Below are 16,005 nucleotides of genomic sequence, written 5' to 3'. Positions count from 1 at the left end.
AGAGAGCAATGCAAACTTTTAACATTTTGGCCTCCATTTTAACATATGCACCTCTGGGATTTAGGGGGGTCCTTTCTCCTCCCTTGGAGGAGAGAGCAGACCCCAAAGACATGACTTTAGCTGGCCTGGCTGGAAGCAGGTGGTGGGACCCAGCGAACCCGCTCTCCCAGAGTTGGATCTCTCGTTTCCAAATTGCACAGGTAGCTTTTTCCTCTCAGAACAGATGACAGATCAGCTTTTGCTGCATACCACGGAGAATTCCATCATTACCTGGGTGCCAGAGATACCGTCATACCCGGCCCCTTACCCTTCTTTTCCCAAAATTTCACCCTCGTTCAGTGAGTCAGGTTTGATTTAGGGAACCACAGTTCTTTTTTTTTTTTTTTTTTTTACTTTTTTTTAATTGGAGCATAGCCAGTTAACAACATTGCCATAGTTTCAGGTGCATAGCAAAGCGATTCAGCTGTCCAGATACGTGTATCCATTCTCCTCTAAACTAAAGAACCCCGTCTGATGCCAGCCGATACTGGGGTCCCCAGGACCATCCCTGGCTCCCATGATTTGCTGGGAAGACTCAGCATGTAGTTATACTCACAGCTATGATTTATTGTAGCAGAAGGGTGCAAGGAAAATCAGCGTGGGGCAAGGTGGGGCGAGGTCCAGAGGAAACAAAGGTCCTCTCCCAGCAGAGTCACATGACGTGAAGTGAAAGTTGCTCAGTCGTGTCCGACTCTTTGTGACCCCATGGACTATACAGTCCGTGGAATTCTCTAGGCCAGGATACTGGAGTGGGTAGCCTTTCCCTCCTCCAGGAGATCTTCCCAACCCAGTGATCATACCCAGGTCTCCCGCATTGCAGGCGGATTCTTTACCAGCTGAGCCACCGAGGAAGGTCGCACTGATTCCCCTCGCACAGGTGACACTTGTGTGCAGTGTCATCTGCCAGGGAAACTCAGTAGCGACCAGTGCCTGGAGTTTTTAGTGGAGACTAATCATGTAATCACCCTCTGCCTGGCATCCACCGAAATTACAGATTCCCAGAAGGAACACAGATGTTGCGCATCAACCACATTGTTTGTACAAGCAGTTTAGGCCCAGTGAGTCACTGGGTTGGCAGGGAACCCCCCCTCCCCATCTTAAGTTCCCAGATGCCATCCAAGGGCCAGCCTCTCAAAGGATAACAGCCATTGTTGTGTTATCTGTTTTCTGCGTATCATCTCAGTAATAAACATTTGCTGAAAATGAATGAATAAGAGGCCACTAAGAGGGAAAATGATTTACACTGTGGTATTCCCATTACCAAAGACTCACAGTCATTTTAAAAGGGACGTGTTTTATTCACAAATAACAGAAAATCCAACAAGCCCTGCAGGAGCAGAAGTTTGTTTGACTCACATGATCAGAACTACATAGAGGAGGTGGTTCAGGACTCATGCCATCAAGGACTCCAGCTCCTTTCTCTCCAGTTCAGTAAATTGGCTTCATTGTCATCTCTGTCCCAAGTGATCACATGGTAGTGGTTGGACCTCCAGGTCCCAGGTCCTTAGGAAGACGTGGTGCCTGCGTCAGAGGAGCGGGAGCCCCTTCAGAAGTCGCTAGAGGAAGTGTCAGAACTTATCACTTGACCTGTCCATCCATCCCTCTACAGAAGTGAGTTGTTTAGTCACTAAGTTGCATCTGACTCTTTGCAACCCCAAGGACTGGCACGCCAGGCCTCCCTGTCCATCACCAACTCCTGGAACTTGTTCAAACTCATGTCCATTGAGTTGGTGATGCCATCCAACCATCTCATCCTCTGTGGCCCGTTTCTCCTCTTGCCCTCAGTCTTTCTCAGCATCAAGATCTTTTCCAATGAGTCAGCTCTTCGAACAGGTGGCCAGAGTATTAGAACTTCAGCTGCAGCATCAGTCTTTCCAATGAATATTCAGGGTTGATTTCCTTTAGGATGGACTGGTTGGATCTCCTTGCTGTCCAAGGGACTCTCAAGAGTCTTGTCCAACACCACAGTTCAAAAGCATCAGTTCTTCAGCACTCAGCCTTCTTTATGGTCTACACATCCGTACATGATTATTGGAAAAACCATAGTGGTGAGGAAGGGGTTAAGAATTATTAGCCAGTTTGCACTGGCTGCCACTGGAGGGAGTGTCAGTGGTAAGTGAAGATGCCACATTGTAAATAATTCACCTAGTATGATCCTGTGTTGATCAGGGTTCTTCAGAGAAGTAGAACTGAAGGCCATCTGCTGGCAGAATTCCTTCTTGCTCTTCTTCTGTTAGGTCTTTAACTGATTGAACAAGGCCCACCCACATTGTGGAGGGTAATCTGCTTTACTCAGATAAATCCACTGATTTACGTGCCAGACTCATCCAAAAACACCATTGTAGAAACCCAGCATGGAGTTTGACCAAACATCTGAAACTCTGTGGCCCAGCCAAGTTTATACACAGAATTAACGCATTGGAGGCAGATTGTTTAACCATCTGTGCCACCAGGGCAGCACCATTAACTATCACAGTCCCTTGTGTGAAAGAAAGCCATTTCCCTCCAACATGTTCACACTTGAGAAATGAACCTCTTTTCTAGTAACAGTTATTACCTTTGGAGAAAAAGATAGTTTTCAGTGGTATCTGAAGTGTGATTTTTCTTTTACGTTTATATACTTTCTCATTGCTTGGATCATCTTTTTTTGCAATAAACACGCTATCCTAATAGTCAAAAAAAAGAAGAAAAAATAAATAGCCAGCATCTTTCTTTGTTTTGAACGGCACAGAGTCTGAACTTAACTAAATATACTTAAAATTGGGTTCTGGAATAAGAAAGTTGATTGAGTAATAGGATCTCATTTTTGCTTCATTGTCACATGCAAGAGGGTGGCAAGGAGTAAACAAACCTTAACTTAGTACTCAGACTAAACAGACTATGTATAGATGGTTAAGGAAACAGGTTGTGACCCTCAACAGGTCTGACTTTAAAGATTTCTTTTGTCATCGTTTCTTTGTTCGATTGTCCAGCAAATTATTTGTGGAAGGAAACTCCTCTGTGAGACCATGCTGTGAAATAGCACCCCACCAGCACGTTTGAAACTCGGAGAACCTTTACAGTCATTATTTAGTGAAACTCACTGTTCTTTTCTTTCTTTTTTTTTGGCCGCGTCACATCTAAGTTGCCCCACGGCTTAGTTCCCCGACCAGGGATTGAACCCACGTACCCTGCACTGGACGGTGGATTCGTAACCCTTGGACCACCAGGGAAGCCCCTCGCTGTTCTTCAGTAGCAGTTTTCCTGAGCAGGTTTCACTCTGCATGCTTTTTGACAGTTCCTGTCACCTCAGTGTCTTGAAGTTTGTCCCTTTCTTCCGGGCACATGGAGCAGTGCTTACTTGCTTTTTCTTTTTTTAAATGATTATTTTCACAGAGAGAATTGAGCTTGAATGAACTCTGACTTAATGTTCTGTTCATTCTCCATTTGACTACATTTCATTTTTCTTCTGAAAAATCATCTTAATCCTTAAAGCAATGCCTTCCTTAGTATAGCGTGTGTATCTGTCTGTCCTCCCTTCATTAACATGTAATTTCTCAACTGTAGTTAGCAATTCTCAACCTTGGATTAAAGCAGTCTTCTTGTAGAAACTAACATAAAGTTCTTTTCCTTAGAAGATTAAGATACCATATTTCTCAGTCAGCAGTAAATATGCAGCCTGGACCATTTGCTTTATCTCAAGTGGGCTTGCTTTAAATCATCTGGACTTGTGTTTTGTTTGTACTACTTTTAATAGCGTGAAAGTGAAAGTCGCTCAGTCATGTCCGACTCTTTGCGACCCCTGGCCTGTACAGTCCATGGGATTCTCTAGGCCAGAATACTGGAGTGGGTAGCCTTTCCCTTCTCCAGGGGATCTTCCCAACCCAGGGGTCAAACCCAGGTCTCCCACATTGCAGGCAGATTCTTTACCAGCTGAGCCACAAGGCAAGCCCAAAAATACTGGAGTGGGTAGCCTATCCCTTCTCCAGTGGCTCTTCCCGACCCAGAATTGAACCAGGTCTCCTACATTGCAGGCAGATTCTTTACCAACTGAGCTATCAGGGAAGCCCACTTTAATAGCGTAAATGCTCTAAAAATGAGGAAATTTGCAGAGCCAGAACAGTTGCCTTTATTTGTGTGAATCAAGAAGTGATGTTTTTGTTTTGAATTTTAAAATAAAAATGAAAAGATATAAGTATTCCAGGGTATTTCACTCAAGACCAATAGCAACATTCTAGCCACATTTGTTGTTTTCTCTTGTCAACCAAGGAAAAACATGCAACCTACAAATTGCAAATAATACTTTATTCAGGGGCCTTGCTGAGGGCTACAGCATGGGAGAATCCTCTCAGGTGGCTCTGAGAAAGTGCTCCAAAGGGGGAAGGACAGAGCCAAGATATTTAGGAGTTTTTGTTGTTGGGGGGGGTGGGCGGGGAATGCAGGTATCAGTCATCAAAAAATTACTGCTAATCACAAAAGTTGGACATCTCAAGCTAAATAATGATTTTAGTGCTTTTCTGTGTTTGATAAGATGCAGGAGTTTGGGCTCCTTGAGATTATCCCTGAGATGCGCGGTATCTGATAGGCCCAGTGTCCTGTTTTTCTCCACCCTGAATTCCCTCGGGGTGTACTGTTGGGGGTGGGACAGCTGCAGTGGCCAGGGATCTCTGGGCAGACAGAGGTCTTTGTTCACTGAATGGCAGTCAGAGTCTCTGTCCACACGCTTGAATTCTTTGCACCAACATTCAAACACACTGCAATATCTGAACGTTAGAGAATCCGAAACCTGACCCCCATTGCTGCTCCAGCAGCCGCCTCACTTCTCCCCTCCACTTCATAGCAGTCTTGCTTGGAAAAGGGGTCTCTGTTCACTGACTTCAGTTCGTCTCTTTCCATTCTGCAGTCTAGTAGAGTGAGGCCCTGGTCCCCCTCCAGACCATTAAATCCACGCCCCTCCAGGCACATCCTGATGGCTGCAGACCTGGGCGGTCTTTGGTCCTTATCTTCCTGGCCGCTCAAGTGTTTTTTTTTTTTTTTCCTTTCTCTGAGGACGCTTTCTTCACTTGGCTGCGGTTCCTTGGAAGCTGTTGAAATAGAAGGTTGCCCCAGGGACTCAGCTTTCATCCTGTGCTCTGTCTCCACTAGTCTCTGGTGACCTTTGAATCCATCCGTGTGGATGCCATGTGTCTCTGTAACAGCTGCACTGTAGTTGATTTAACCAACCCTCTCTTCCTTCCCTCTGAGTTCTTCTGGGGTTTATGTTTTTGAAATAATGATGATGTGCATACACTCCTTGGACATACCTCTCTGTATCCTTGTGAGAACGTTTCTATAAGTAAATATTCCACAATTGAAAAAATCTGATCTAAAGGTGTATGGAACTTTTCACTCCTAGCAGATGTCACTAAACGTCCCTCTACACCCCTGCCAGCAGTATGAAATTTACGTTCCTGCCATTCCCTGTATTCTGGCCAGCACTGAATGGGTACATGTTCAGGCAGGGTGGGTTTTTTTAGGGGGAAAAAACCTTTCTAGCTTTTCTACATGATTTTAATTGACTTTGCGAGAGCAAATTTCTACCAGTTTAAATATAAAGTGTTCTGTTCCTCATTGTAAGTTCTCAAATACCGTAAGCTTGATATCTTACTCCCACAGTCTAAATAAATTGTGATGCTATGTCATTTTTGCATGAAGATTCAGAATTGACTCAATGGCACATTTTTCCCTTTTGAGTGTCAGATTTGATTGCTAGCTATCATTAACTCAGATTGCGTAATCAGTCAGCCTCCATATGCCAGAACAGTGATTGCCATTGTTTTTAAAACTGGTACTGTTTTCATGGCTGTTATTAAAATAATAGCTTCGAAATTCTTACAGAATTTCTCCGTGGAAAGAAAATTAACTGAAATTAACCCCATTGTGAGGAATATCAACCTGAGATAATTGACTTGAAACTAGCAAGCTCCAGTCAGTAAGTTTTGGAAAACTTTAAAACAAATTTTAAAGGTAATAGCAGTTTCCCTGTGGTGACTTTGCTTGGAGAAGATAACTGAGAAATACGAATTTTCTTTCTATTAACTTATAGTCACATTACATGACCAGTGTATAATTTGACCGAGATATTTCGGTTTAACTAAACCGATGAAGCAGGTGTTCCTGGGTGTTCTTCCAGCTTAAGTTAATGCTGATTCAGTAGTGGATTAAAATCTTGTATTGCCAAAAACCTTTGGATTCTCTTTAGTTTCTTTTCTGGTGTATCATTCCATCACATGGAAGAGAATTCTTTCATATATTTGAGCCTCTTAAAAAGTACAGGTTTTGGCAAGCTAGAATGCTTATGACAAGCTATTTGCCTTTAAAACATAAATTTCAGTTTTCATAGGAAAAAATCAAATATTCGTTAAACCACTGGGTGTTATTTAGTTTGAAATTCAAGTTTGCAAACTGCAATTACAAATAGCGTCTTTCTAAAGCAGATTTGACCCCACTGGCAGTGCACGGGAGAACCTTTTCAGATTCTATAGTCATAGTGACCCCTCTGAGGCTGTTGATAAAGGATGCTTTGCTTATAGGTTGCATTAAAGATCATTTCTTAAAAAGTGGACAGATCAAAGAAGAAGTTACTGCTCCTGGTCAGTAACTACCAGGATGGTGAGTGATTTTTATCTGGTATAAACGATTAGAAATTCATTTGCCTTTCATAACTTACTGAAACTGATTTTCAGATTAGCCTGAGGATGTATTCTTCTTTACACTGGAAAGAAGGAGCATACATTTTCTAGCCTTTCAGAGCAGACATGCCAGTAAAAATAATAGACGCGCCATTTCTTAGACTCGTCACCTTAAGTGGCAGTCACCACGAGGAGTCCCTTACTTATACGGTGTCAGTTCGTCTTTGTGAGTAACTCTGTGTGGCAAGGACTGCTATCCCTGTTTGAAGATTAGGAAGTTGTCTGCAAATACTTTTATGAATAAGGAGAGAGATTAAATGACTTACTCAAAGTGCACAGCTAATAATCAGTAGGGTTTGAATCGGGTGTTCTGACTCCAGAACCTATACTGTCACTTACTAAGCTCCGCTGCTAAAATAAATTCTCCATGTAAAAGCAACCAGTGGATGCTAACATGTATGTACCCATACTTATCAAGTGTGGTTGGAGCCCAGGCTCCGGCCTAGCCCTTTGGTATGCTCTTAGACTTCTCACTTGTCATTCTTATGCACACTCTCACATTCAAATATATCTGTGAACTGGAGGCCTTTTTTTTTGCAGGGCTGCAGCCGAGAAGATGTCTGAGATACCTTCGCTTGTTTTGTTCAGCTGCCTTGAATGTAGCGGGAGCAGAGCTTACTTAGCCTCTCTCCTGATCATTTCATCCCTGCCCAGTCCCCTGCTCCTCCTCTAGTGTGCTCTCCTGGCAGGGACAGCCCTGTGCTCTTGCTGCAGCCTTGGAGCCTGGCCGTACCCTGGGCCTCTCTCCGCTCTCATCTGTGCATCCAGTCAGTAAGAAGGACCATCTCTGTTTCCTTAGCATCGCTCGAGTGCATCCGCTGTTTCCATTCCATTGTCCTCTTGAGGCTGTCATCACCCCTCAACTAGACCATTGTCACAGCCTTTAAACTGGTCGCTTGGCCTCCAGCCTGGCTTTCCATTTTCCACTCTCGAAAGCGTAAGGACGAGCATGTCACTCCTTCGTTAAACTCTTGAGTTTCCGTTGTCCTCAGGATGAAATCTGAATTCCTTAGTAAGGTTTGTCAGGACCTCACTAGTCTGGCTTCTTGGTGCTCCTCTGGCTTTTTCTCTTGTCCCCTGTGACACTCACTCTGCATGTTCTGAGACGATGAACTTGATTTTCTCTCATGCACCGTGCTCTCTCTCGTTTGAGTCTTACCACACGCTTTCCCCCTGGCCTGCACTACTTCTCCCCACCCCATCCTGGAGCATTTCGTCCACCACCTCCTCCTGGACATCCTCAAGGTTCAGTGTAAACTTCAGTTCCTGACGGGGAGGCTTTCCCCTCCGAAACATTGGTCGTACGTTCATTTAATGTCTCCTTCTTGGTAAGACTGCAGGTTCTCCGTAGTGGAGACCTCTGCTCCACTGAGTTTCCAGCCCCTGGCATAATTCCCAGTGCCTGGGAGACACATGGAAAGAACTTAGAGAACAAATTAGAGATACAGTTTCTCCCTTAACAAGCTCAGAGTCTAGTGGGAGCCAGGGTCTAGTGAAGAAAGAAGCTTGGAGCCGATGATCAGTCCTCTAATCAAACGCTGTGGGATCACAGAGGAGCATGTGAGTGATTAACTTCGCCTGGGGGAGCAGTTTCGCTGTGAAACTTTACATTATAGAAGAAATGACCGACAGCATTCAGATAGGGGAAAAGACGAGGAGAGTTGTGCCGAGCAGTGGAATTGATTCAGTTGCATTTGCTTTATTTTTTGCTCACTAGTTGAGCAGCTGCTCTCAGTAGACTTTTGACCTTCTAAGGTTATCTCAAGACTGTCAGAATTCTAACCTAGATGTAGAGCAAGGTAGCTAGCTAGCCACGCTCACTAAGTTGACTGACCTTCTCGTCGTCCCCGAGCAGAATCAGCGCTGGCTCTTTTATGTTCCCCATTACAGATCACGCGTCTGTGTCTCTGGGTTCTCGTAGCCGAAATCGACAGTGTTAAGTCCCCAAATAGCAGAGGTGCTGCCCGTGTTCCCATCTTTTCCTTGCCTTTCCAGCTCTGACCGCCATTGAAGGCACAGCGCACGGGGAGCCTTGCCACTTCCCTTTCCTCTTCCTGGATAAGGAATACGACGCGTGCACCTCGGACGGGAGGGAAGACGGCAGACTGTGGTGTGCCACCACCTACGACTACAAGGCGGACGAAAAGTGGGGCTTCTGTGAGAGTGAGTGTCGTTCGGCAGGAGGCAGGTCCGCATTGGGTGACGCCTCGGCCAGCAGTTCGGAGGCCTTTTTGCTGCCGTCTGTTTTCTCCCTCGCCGAGAAGCAGTCAGCACTGATGCTCTGACTGTCCCTCAAAGCCTGGACGTCAGCGCACGACGCGGGCGTGCCCCCACTTCCAGGCTGTCACCCGGGCCTATCACACTCGTGCCTTATGTCGGGGTGGTTTTCCAGGGTGTGCATGGGTGGTTCTGAAGACTCCCAGGCAGACTACTAAATTAATTAACATGAAACATGTTTTTGGCAACAAAGGAAACAGAACATTACAGTAAAGGTTAACTAATAGTGGTTAAAAGAAAAATAGAGAATACTTTTTCTAAATACTTGAGTGAAATACCCTGTGCTGTGTTAACATTTGACAAGTACAGTGTATTTAACTGTCCTAAGTGTTCATGTCAGTCAGTACAAAGGGGCTGACTTCTAAAGGCAAGCTGTATTTTCAGGAAAAACTTGCTGAAAATAAAGAGCAATGGAAAACCTTAAATATATCTTGGTTGATACCAAATGACATTTTCAGAATAGTGGCTCTGGTAGAATATTTAGGCTCTCCTAGAATATGAAGTCTTATATGTGGTCCATCTTTGGAGGACCAACTGATTAAATGCTCCAGTTTAATACATCAGATTTTTATTATATTGTAAAAACAGCTCACTTCTGTTTCTATAAATATTTGTCCTAATGAAATATTCATATGTCTGTCATTTGATGAGTTACAGATTTCTGTTAAAATGCTATATTACAGTAGCAAAATAACTTTTGCAAAATTTACGATAATTCTGTTATTTTCAGGGTTGTATTAATGTTTATGTATAGGAAAAAATAGACAACTTGAACATTGAATTGGGATCTATAGTTAATAAAAATCAAATTTTTTTATTAAGTTTTTAGCATAATTTGTCAAATACTTTTTCCTTGTAAAAATATACAGCATTTCAGGTGAGGCTGAAGTGTTCTTTGACAATAATAATATTTTTCTGTTTTTCCTGTCCTGGTTTTAGCTGACCTTGGCATATATAATCATAAACTCCTAGTGAAATTTTAGTTAAATTTACTAAAAAGTTAGAATTACTAGCAGAAAAGCAGACTTGAGAGTGCCTTCTCTGAAAGAAAGTGATTTCAACGAGTTTTGTTTCCCTGTCTTTTGTCAGATAAAGGCCATACTTAAAACCATGTATCTTTAGAGTCAGATTTTGAAATGGTGAAGAATCATGAATTGTGCTTCCATGCCTTCTCAGGAAAAAGAATACGTTCTGATGTCTGACAAGTAATTGGTGCAGAATTATCCTTGTAAATGCAACTGACATTTTGTTTTCAGCTGAAGAAGAGGCTGCAAAAAGACGGCAAATGCAGGAAGCAGAAGTGATGTACCAGACCGGGATGAAAATCCTCAACGGCAGCAACAGGAAAAGCCAGAGGAGAGAGTAGGTTGCATGGCCCACTCCATCCTTGCTCTGAGCCCGCCCTTGCCAAGATGGTGGCTGAGTGCTTTTTAAGTGGAACGTACTGCCAGAGATAAAAAGATTTCCTAAGTTGTATTACAGGAAAACTTAATCTGGACATTAATATAATGTCCATATTAATAACTTAATATTAATATTAAGTTATTAATATGGACATTAGGAACATTACTTTTATCAGATTTTAGCTTGTTGGGATAAACATGTTATAAGTACCAGTCCTAAGAATGAACAGTGAACAAATGGCAGTATGTGATTAAGTTGTAGTCATTTCTCAGTGCCAGGAACACATACTATTCAGAATTCAAAGTGACATAAAACAGACAAAAGGAATTGTTGTCAGGTGTTTTCTGGGTTTTTTTGTTTTTGCTTTGTAATTTTCTTACAGACAAAGTCTAGAATTTAGAAATGAAGGAACATAAAACAAGTGATTGTCCTCTAACATTTTATGTCCCCTTAATTTCAGCTGACTTTTGCTATAGTCTGTGCAAAGATTTTAAAGACAGTTGTAGTGGTCATCATTGGATTTTTTTTTACTGGAGACCATATTATTAGTGTTCTGACATTACAAATCAAGTTAACTTTCTTAATAGAACTTTTTAGGATTACTGTTAGTGTAATTAGAATTCCAAGACACTCTAACAACAGAACTGGTATTCTACGTAAAAACGAAAGTAGCCAGAATGTTTTATAAGTAACCCTGCTTTAGTAAAAATATCAAAAGGGTTCTGTACAGTAAGGAAATTAAGTTACATTTTAGTAGATCTTGAAAACAAATTTTAATGGTAATTCCAAACGTCGCTAATTTGTTTTTTCTTTACTTGCATTTAAAGAGCTTATCGGTATCTTCAGAAGGCAGCAAGCATGAACCACACCAAGGCCCTGGAGAGAGTGTCCTATGCTCTTTTGTTCGGTGATTACCTGACACAGAATATCCAGGCAGCGAAAGAGATGTTTGAGAAGCTGACCGAGGAAGGTTCCCCCAAGGGACAGACTGTGAGTGTCCTTCCTGCGGAGCGCTCTCTGCGCCCAGTGCTGCTGCTTTCCTTTAACAGCCTGGTGCTCTTGTTGCTCTGACTTCCTTTAACAAGTAAGACTGTAAATATTAATTTCGTGGCAGATTATTGTACTGGTCTTCTTGGACAGTCTTTTTTCTTCATTTGAGATCATTTAGTCATTTAGGCATTTTTGCATTTGCATCTTGCCAAAATTATATTTGCACCAGCTCTGTGGAGACAGACGCGCCTGTGGTCAGGAACCTTACGGGCCTTGCCCTGAGTACCTCTGCACCCAGCTGTTTATCTGTATGCTTTATACTGTCTTCATTTTGTTTATGTGTTTTCGTGTAAAAATAAGCAGTTTTATTCATCTTGTTTTTGGTTTCTGAATCTTTTGTCCTACTTATAAAGGTATTTTGCACACTTTAAAAAAAATGCCTTCAGTAATAAAGATTTAGCAATGGCGTGGGAATTGCTTAAAGATAAAATTTCTGGTCACAGAGGAAGTCTGTTTTCAGGTTATATAAATAACAGGCATCATGACCATTGTTTTCTACAGGACTGGTAACCAGTCTGCAACTCTTAGATATCTGTCTTGGTTTTGGTTTATAAACAGGTTATGTCTTAATTGCTCCCCTTTGTTTTCAAGGCGTTTTCCCCCTTCTAATGAGTTTAGGTAAAATTTATGCATACATTCTTTTTTTTTTTCCATTTATTTTAATGGGAGACTAATTACTTTACAATGTTGTGGTGGTTTTTGCCATACACTGACATGAATCAGCCATGGGTGTACATGTGTCCCCCATCCTGAAGCCCCTTCCCACCTCCCTCCCCATCCATCCCTCAGGATCATCCCAGTGCACTGGCCCTGAGCGCCCTGTCTCATGCGTCGAACCTGGACTGGCGGTCTGTTTCACGTATGATAATACACACACACATACCTTCTTTATCTTCAGGCACATTCCATTCCGAGAAATGACTTTGCTTTTAAGGCCTCCTTCCTCTTTAATATTAGAACCTTACAATGCCACAGTGCTGTTTGACACTGCACAGCACTCCCTCCACTGTCATTACCGCTCGCTGGTGAAGCGAAGCGCCGGAATCACAGTGGCTTCACGCAACAAGGGGTATTTCTTGCTTGTGCCAGGTCCCGTCAGTGCTCCTGCCCGAGCCACTCTTCAGATGGTGGCTCGGGATCTGGGCTGCTTCCATCACGGATCTGTCCACCATCCAGAATACGGGACTTCCAAGCCGTCGTGTAGGGAGAAGCGGGGACTGGAGGAGTCCGGGATGTTTTTAGGGGCCAGGCCTTAAACTGGCCTGCGTCCTTTCTGGTCACATCCGAGGCAGTGGCCCTCCCTAACTTCAAGGGAGACTGGGCAACACAGAAAAGCTTATGGATTTGGATGAGAATAGCACCAGCCTTTACAATTTTAGCTTACGCTTTCACGTCATCAAGGGTGGTCCTCAGAGAGCAGAGGGTAGAACCTTATCAGTGCATTGTTTGCTTGATTGGTTTTTTTGTTTTGTTTTCTTTTTAAGAAGTTGTATATGCACTAGCAAGGGGAGGTGACCTTTTTCCCTTCGCCCCTTCAGTTTAGCCCCTTGCTGCCTCTTTTTGTTCCTAGGATAGTTGTTTAGTAATCCTTTACCCATTATGGGGCTTCCCTTGTGGCTCAGCTGGTAAAGAACCCACCTGCAGTGCGGGAGACCTGGGTTTGATCCCTGGGTTGGGAAGATCCCCTGGAGAAGGGAACGGCTTCCCACTCCAGTATTCTGGCCTGAATCCCATGGACTGTACAGTCCATGGCGTCACAAAGAGTCAGACATGACTGAACAACTTTCACTCACCCATTATCATTGTGTACCAGCCTCTACATAGCTAATATATTGAAAGAAAATGTTGTTTCTTAAATTTAGGATGGCGCTGGGTCTTCATTGCCACACGCAGGCTTTCTCTAGTTCCATCGAGCTCGGGCTTCTCATTGCAGTGGCCCCTCTTGTTTGGAGCACAGGCTCTAAGCTCTTGGACTTAGTTGCTCTATGGCATGTGGAATCTTCCCAGACCAGGGACGGAACCCATGTTTCCTGCTTTGGCAGGCGGGCTCTTATCCACTGTATCACCAGGGAAGTTCAATAGATACTATTTTGATGTAATGATATAGGAGGCATTTTGTTTTCATAGTAACTGTTCCCCAAGAATCAAGTAAAAGTCATATTTAAGTGTGTTCAGCTTTTGGTTTTCTTAAAGTGTCTTTTGATCTTCAAGCTAAATTTTTTTACTTGTTTAAACTTATATTTCACTGTGTAATTTGTAAAACCTTGAATGCATTTCTGAGGCTTTTTAATTCCACGATTGTGCATATTTGCAGGTTTCACATTTTTTAGCATTTCAGGACCCTTACATCTTCTCATGGTTCATAGAACTGTGTCTGCCTTAGGTAAACTTACACTCATGACTTTTATCATTTTGTTTCAGGCTCTTGGCTTTCTCTATGCTTCTGGACTTGGTGTTAATTCAAGTCAGGCAAAGGTAACACTGTTAAAACTTTATTGTGTAATGCAGGGTGGACTGGGTGACTCTGTGACTGTGTTCAGTTAAGCATCTTTCCTTCTTTCACAGGCCCTTGTTTATTACACTTTCGGAGCTCTTGGGGGCAACCTAATAGCCCACATGGTTTTGGTAAGTAAGATTTAAATGGAAGGTAATAAAATTGCTAACAATTGTAATAATATTCATAATTGCAAGTGGCCACCACTTCTCTTGCTTTCATGATTACAGTCTACTTATATTTATTAAGACCCAATAGTCAATTGAATGTCCTTCAAATTTTTGTTAGTGGATACAGCAGTTGAATCTGCATGTGGAAAATTGGTAGAGTCCACGATTTTTCATTAAAATTATTAGTTTGGCTGATTGCCCTTAAAATAAGAATCTGATAAATGACTCTTTTCCCAATTTTCTCTTAAGTTGGAATTATTTGTCAGAATTATTTTTAGATTGGATTATGACAGATTTTATGTTTAAATTGATGATTGACTAACTATATAAAGAGCCAGTATCCTATAAAGTTTACTACATAGTATCTCTTACGTGTTACCTGACAGCATTGATCATTTAAATGGCTTAGTGGTAAAATATAGCATCTTACCTCCATGTTCTTTTCTGCTGAGGTGTTTAATCTGCCTTTTACTTTATAAATTGACTTTAAGAGAATCGTGTGACCTCTGGCCCATATTGGTGGTGGTGGTGGTATAGTCACTAACTCGTGTCCAACTCTTGCAACCCCATGGACAGTAGGCTGCCAGGCTCCTCTGCCCATGGGAGTCTCCGGGCAAGAATACGGGATTGGGTTGCCATTTCCTTCTCCAGGGGACCTTCCCAACCAAGGAATCGAACCCAGGTCTGCTGCCTTGTGGGCAGGTTTTTTGCCAGCTGAGCTATGAGGGAAGCCCCTGGCCCATATTGCTGTGTTCCACATGAAGGCATTAAATTCTTGCAGAAATAAAGAGAGTAGACTGAGCGGAGGTAAGACCAAAAGTGGAGAAACCTCCGAAGTCTGGAGGGGCCACAGGCCTGGTCTCTGATAGGACTGTGAGACTTCAAAGAAGGGAGATCTGGAGGGGCCACAGGCCTGGTCTCTGACAGGACTGTGAGACTTCAAAGAAGGGAGATCTGGAGGGGCCACAGGCCTGCTCGCTGACAGGACTGTGAGACTTCACAAAGAAGGGAGATCTGGAGGGGCCACAGGCCTGCTCGCTGACAGGACTGTGAGACTTCAAAGAAGGTAGATCTAGTTTTCTGGCCAGTGAGCAGATCCTGGATGATTTTCCTTCTGTGTATTCTAAAACACTGAATACTTGGCGTTGGGCTTCTCATACAGTAAGATCTAATGCCAGCCCACAACAAGCATTTACTCTCAAGAGGGAGGCGTGAGTAGGGAGACCATTACAGTACAGCACGAGCACATGAAGGCATCACTGACAGGCTCCCAGCCCACACTGGCAGGGGAAGGAGAGGGAGTTAAGGAGATCCTTCTGAAGAAAGAAGCAGCTGTTGGTGGAGAAGGGAATGCCAGGTAGGTCATCACCAGGACAGGGAGACAGGGATCGTGTAAAGGGCCGGACGTCACGCCAGGGAGCTTGGACTTGGTCCTGTTACAGAGGTAAACCATTTTCCAGTACGTGAAAAATGAGAGTGTCACTCTAACTTTCTGAAACATTCCTCACTAACTTTGAAGTTTTTTCATTTGTTCGTCTCATGTCCAAGAAAGTTTATTGCTCCCACAGTCATTGAAACATTGTTTTTAGATGAGTTTTCAGAAAACATGAAGTATTTTTGACAGAAATATCATTTTAAAGCTGTTTACCAATCTTCTTAAATAGGGGCTACAGACTAAGAACATTAAGTATTATTACACTTGTTATTGTACACTTCTGCCCTGAGGACTGTTAAAGTTGGTGAAGTTATGTGAGTCTGACTCCAGAGAGCTCTGTTCTCTTCTCTTCTTCATAATTAGCAGTCTTCCCCCTTATTCTGAAGTCATTTATTCCTGGTACTGCTCTGCCCGTCTCTAGTAGTT

The 16,005-nt window shown here is 43.0% G+C and overlaps 1 protein-coding gene across 2 annotated transcripts in view; it reads left to right on the top strand.

The window, feature by feature from the left end:
* Nucleotides 1–16,005, top strand: part of SEL1L (SEL1L adaptor subunit of SYVN1 ubiquitin ligase) — a 57,904-nt gene that overhangs the window by 14,807 nt on the left and 27,092 nt on the right. The window contains exons 4-8 of one of the 2 annotated variants that reach the window (XM_020885103.2): nt 8,745–8,912; nt 10,283–10,388; nt 11,258–11,420; nt 13,902–13,955; nt 14,046–14,105. In XM_020885103.2, coding sequence (XP_020740762.1) covers nt 8,745–8,912; nt 10,283–10,388; nt 11,258–11,420; nt 13,902–13,955; nt 14,046–14,105 — 551 coding nt within the window. The remainder of the gene's footprint in view (nt 1–8,744; nt 8,913–10,282; nt 10,389–11,257; nt 11,421–13,901; nt 13,956–14,045; nt 14,106–16,005) is intronic. The other variant, XM_020885104.2, reaches the window with a different exon arrangement.

Source organism: Odocoileus virginianus, chromosome 6 (assembly GCF_023699985.2).
Source record: "Odocoileus virginianus isolate 20LAN1187 ecotype Illinois chromosome 6, Ovbor_1.2, whole genome shotgun sequence".
Taxonomy (NCBI): Eukaryota; Metazoa; Chordata; class Mammalia; order Artiodactyla; family Cervidae; genus Odocoileus; species Odocoileus virginianus.
This window is presented reverse-complemented; position numbering and strand designations above follow the sequence as displayed.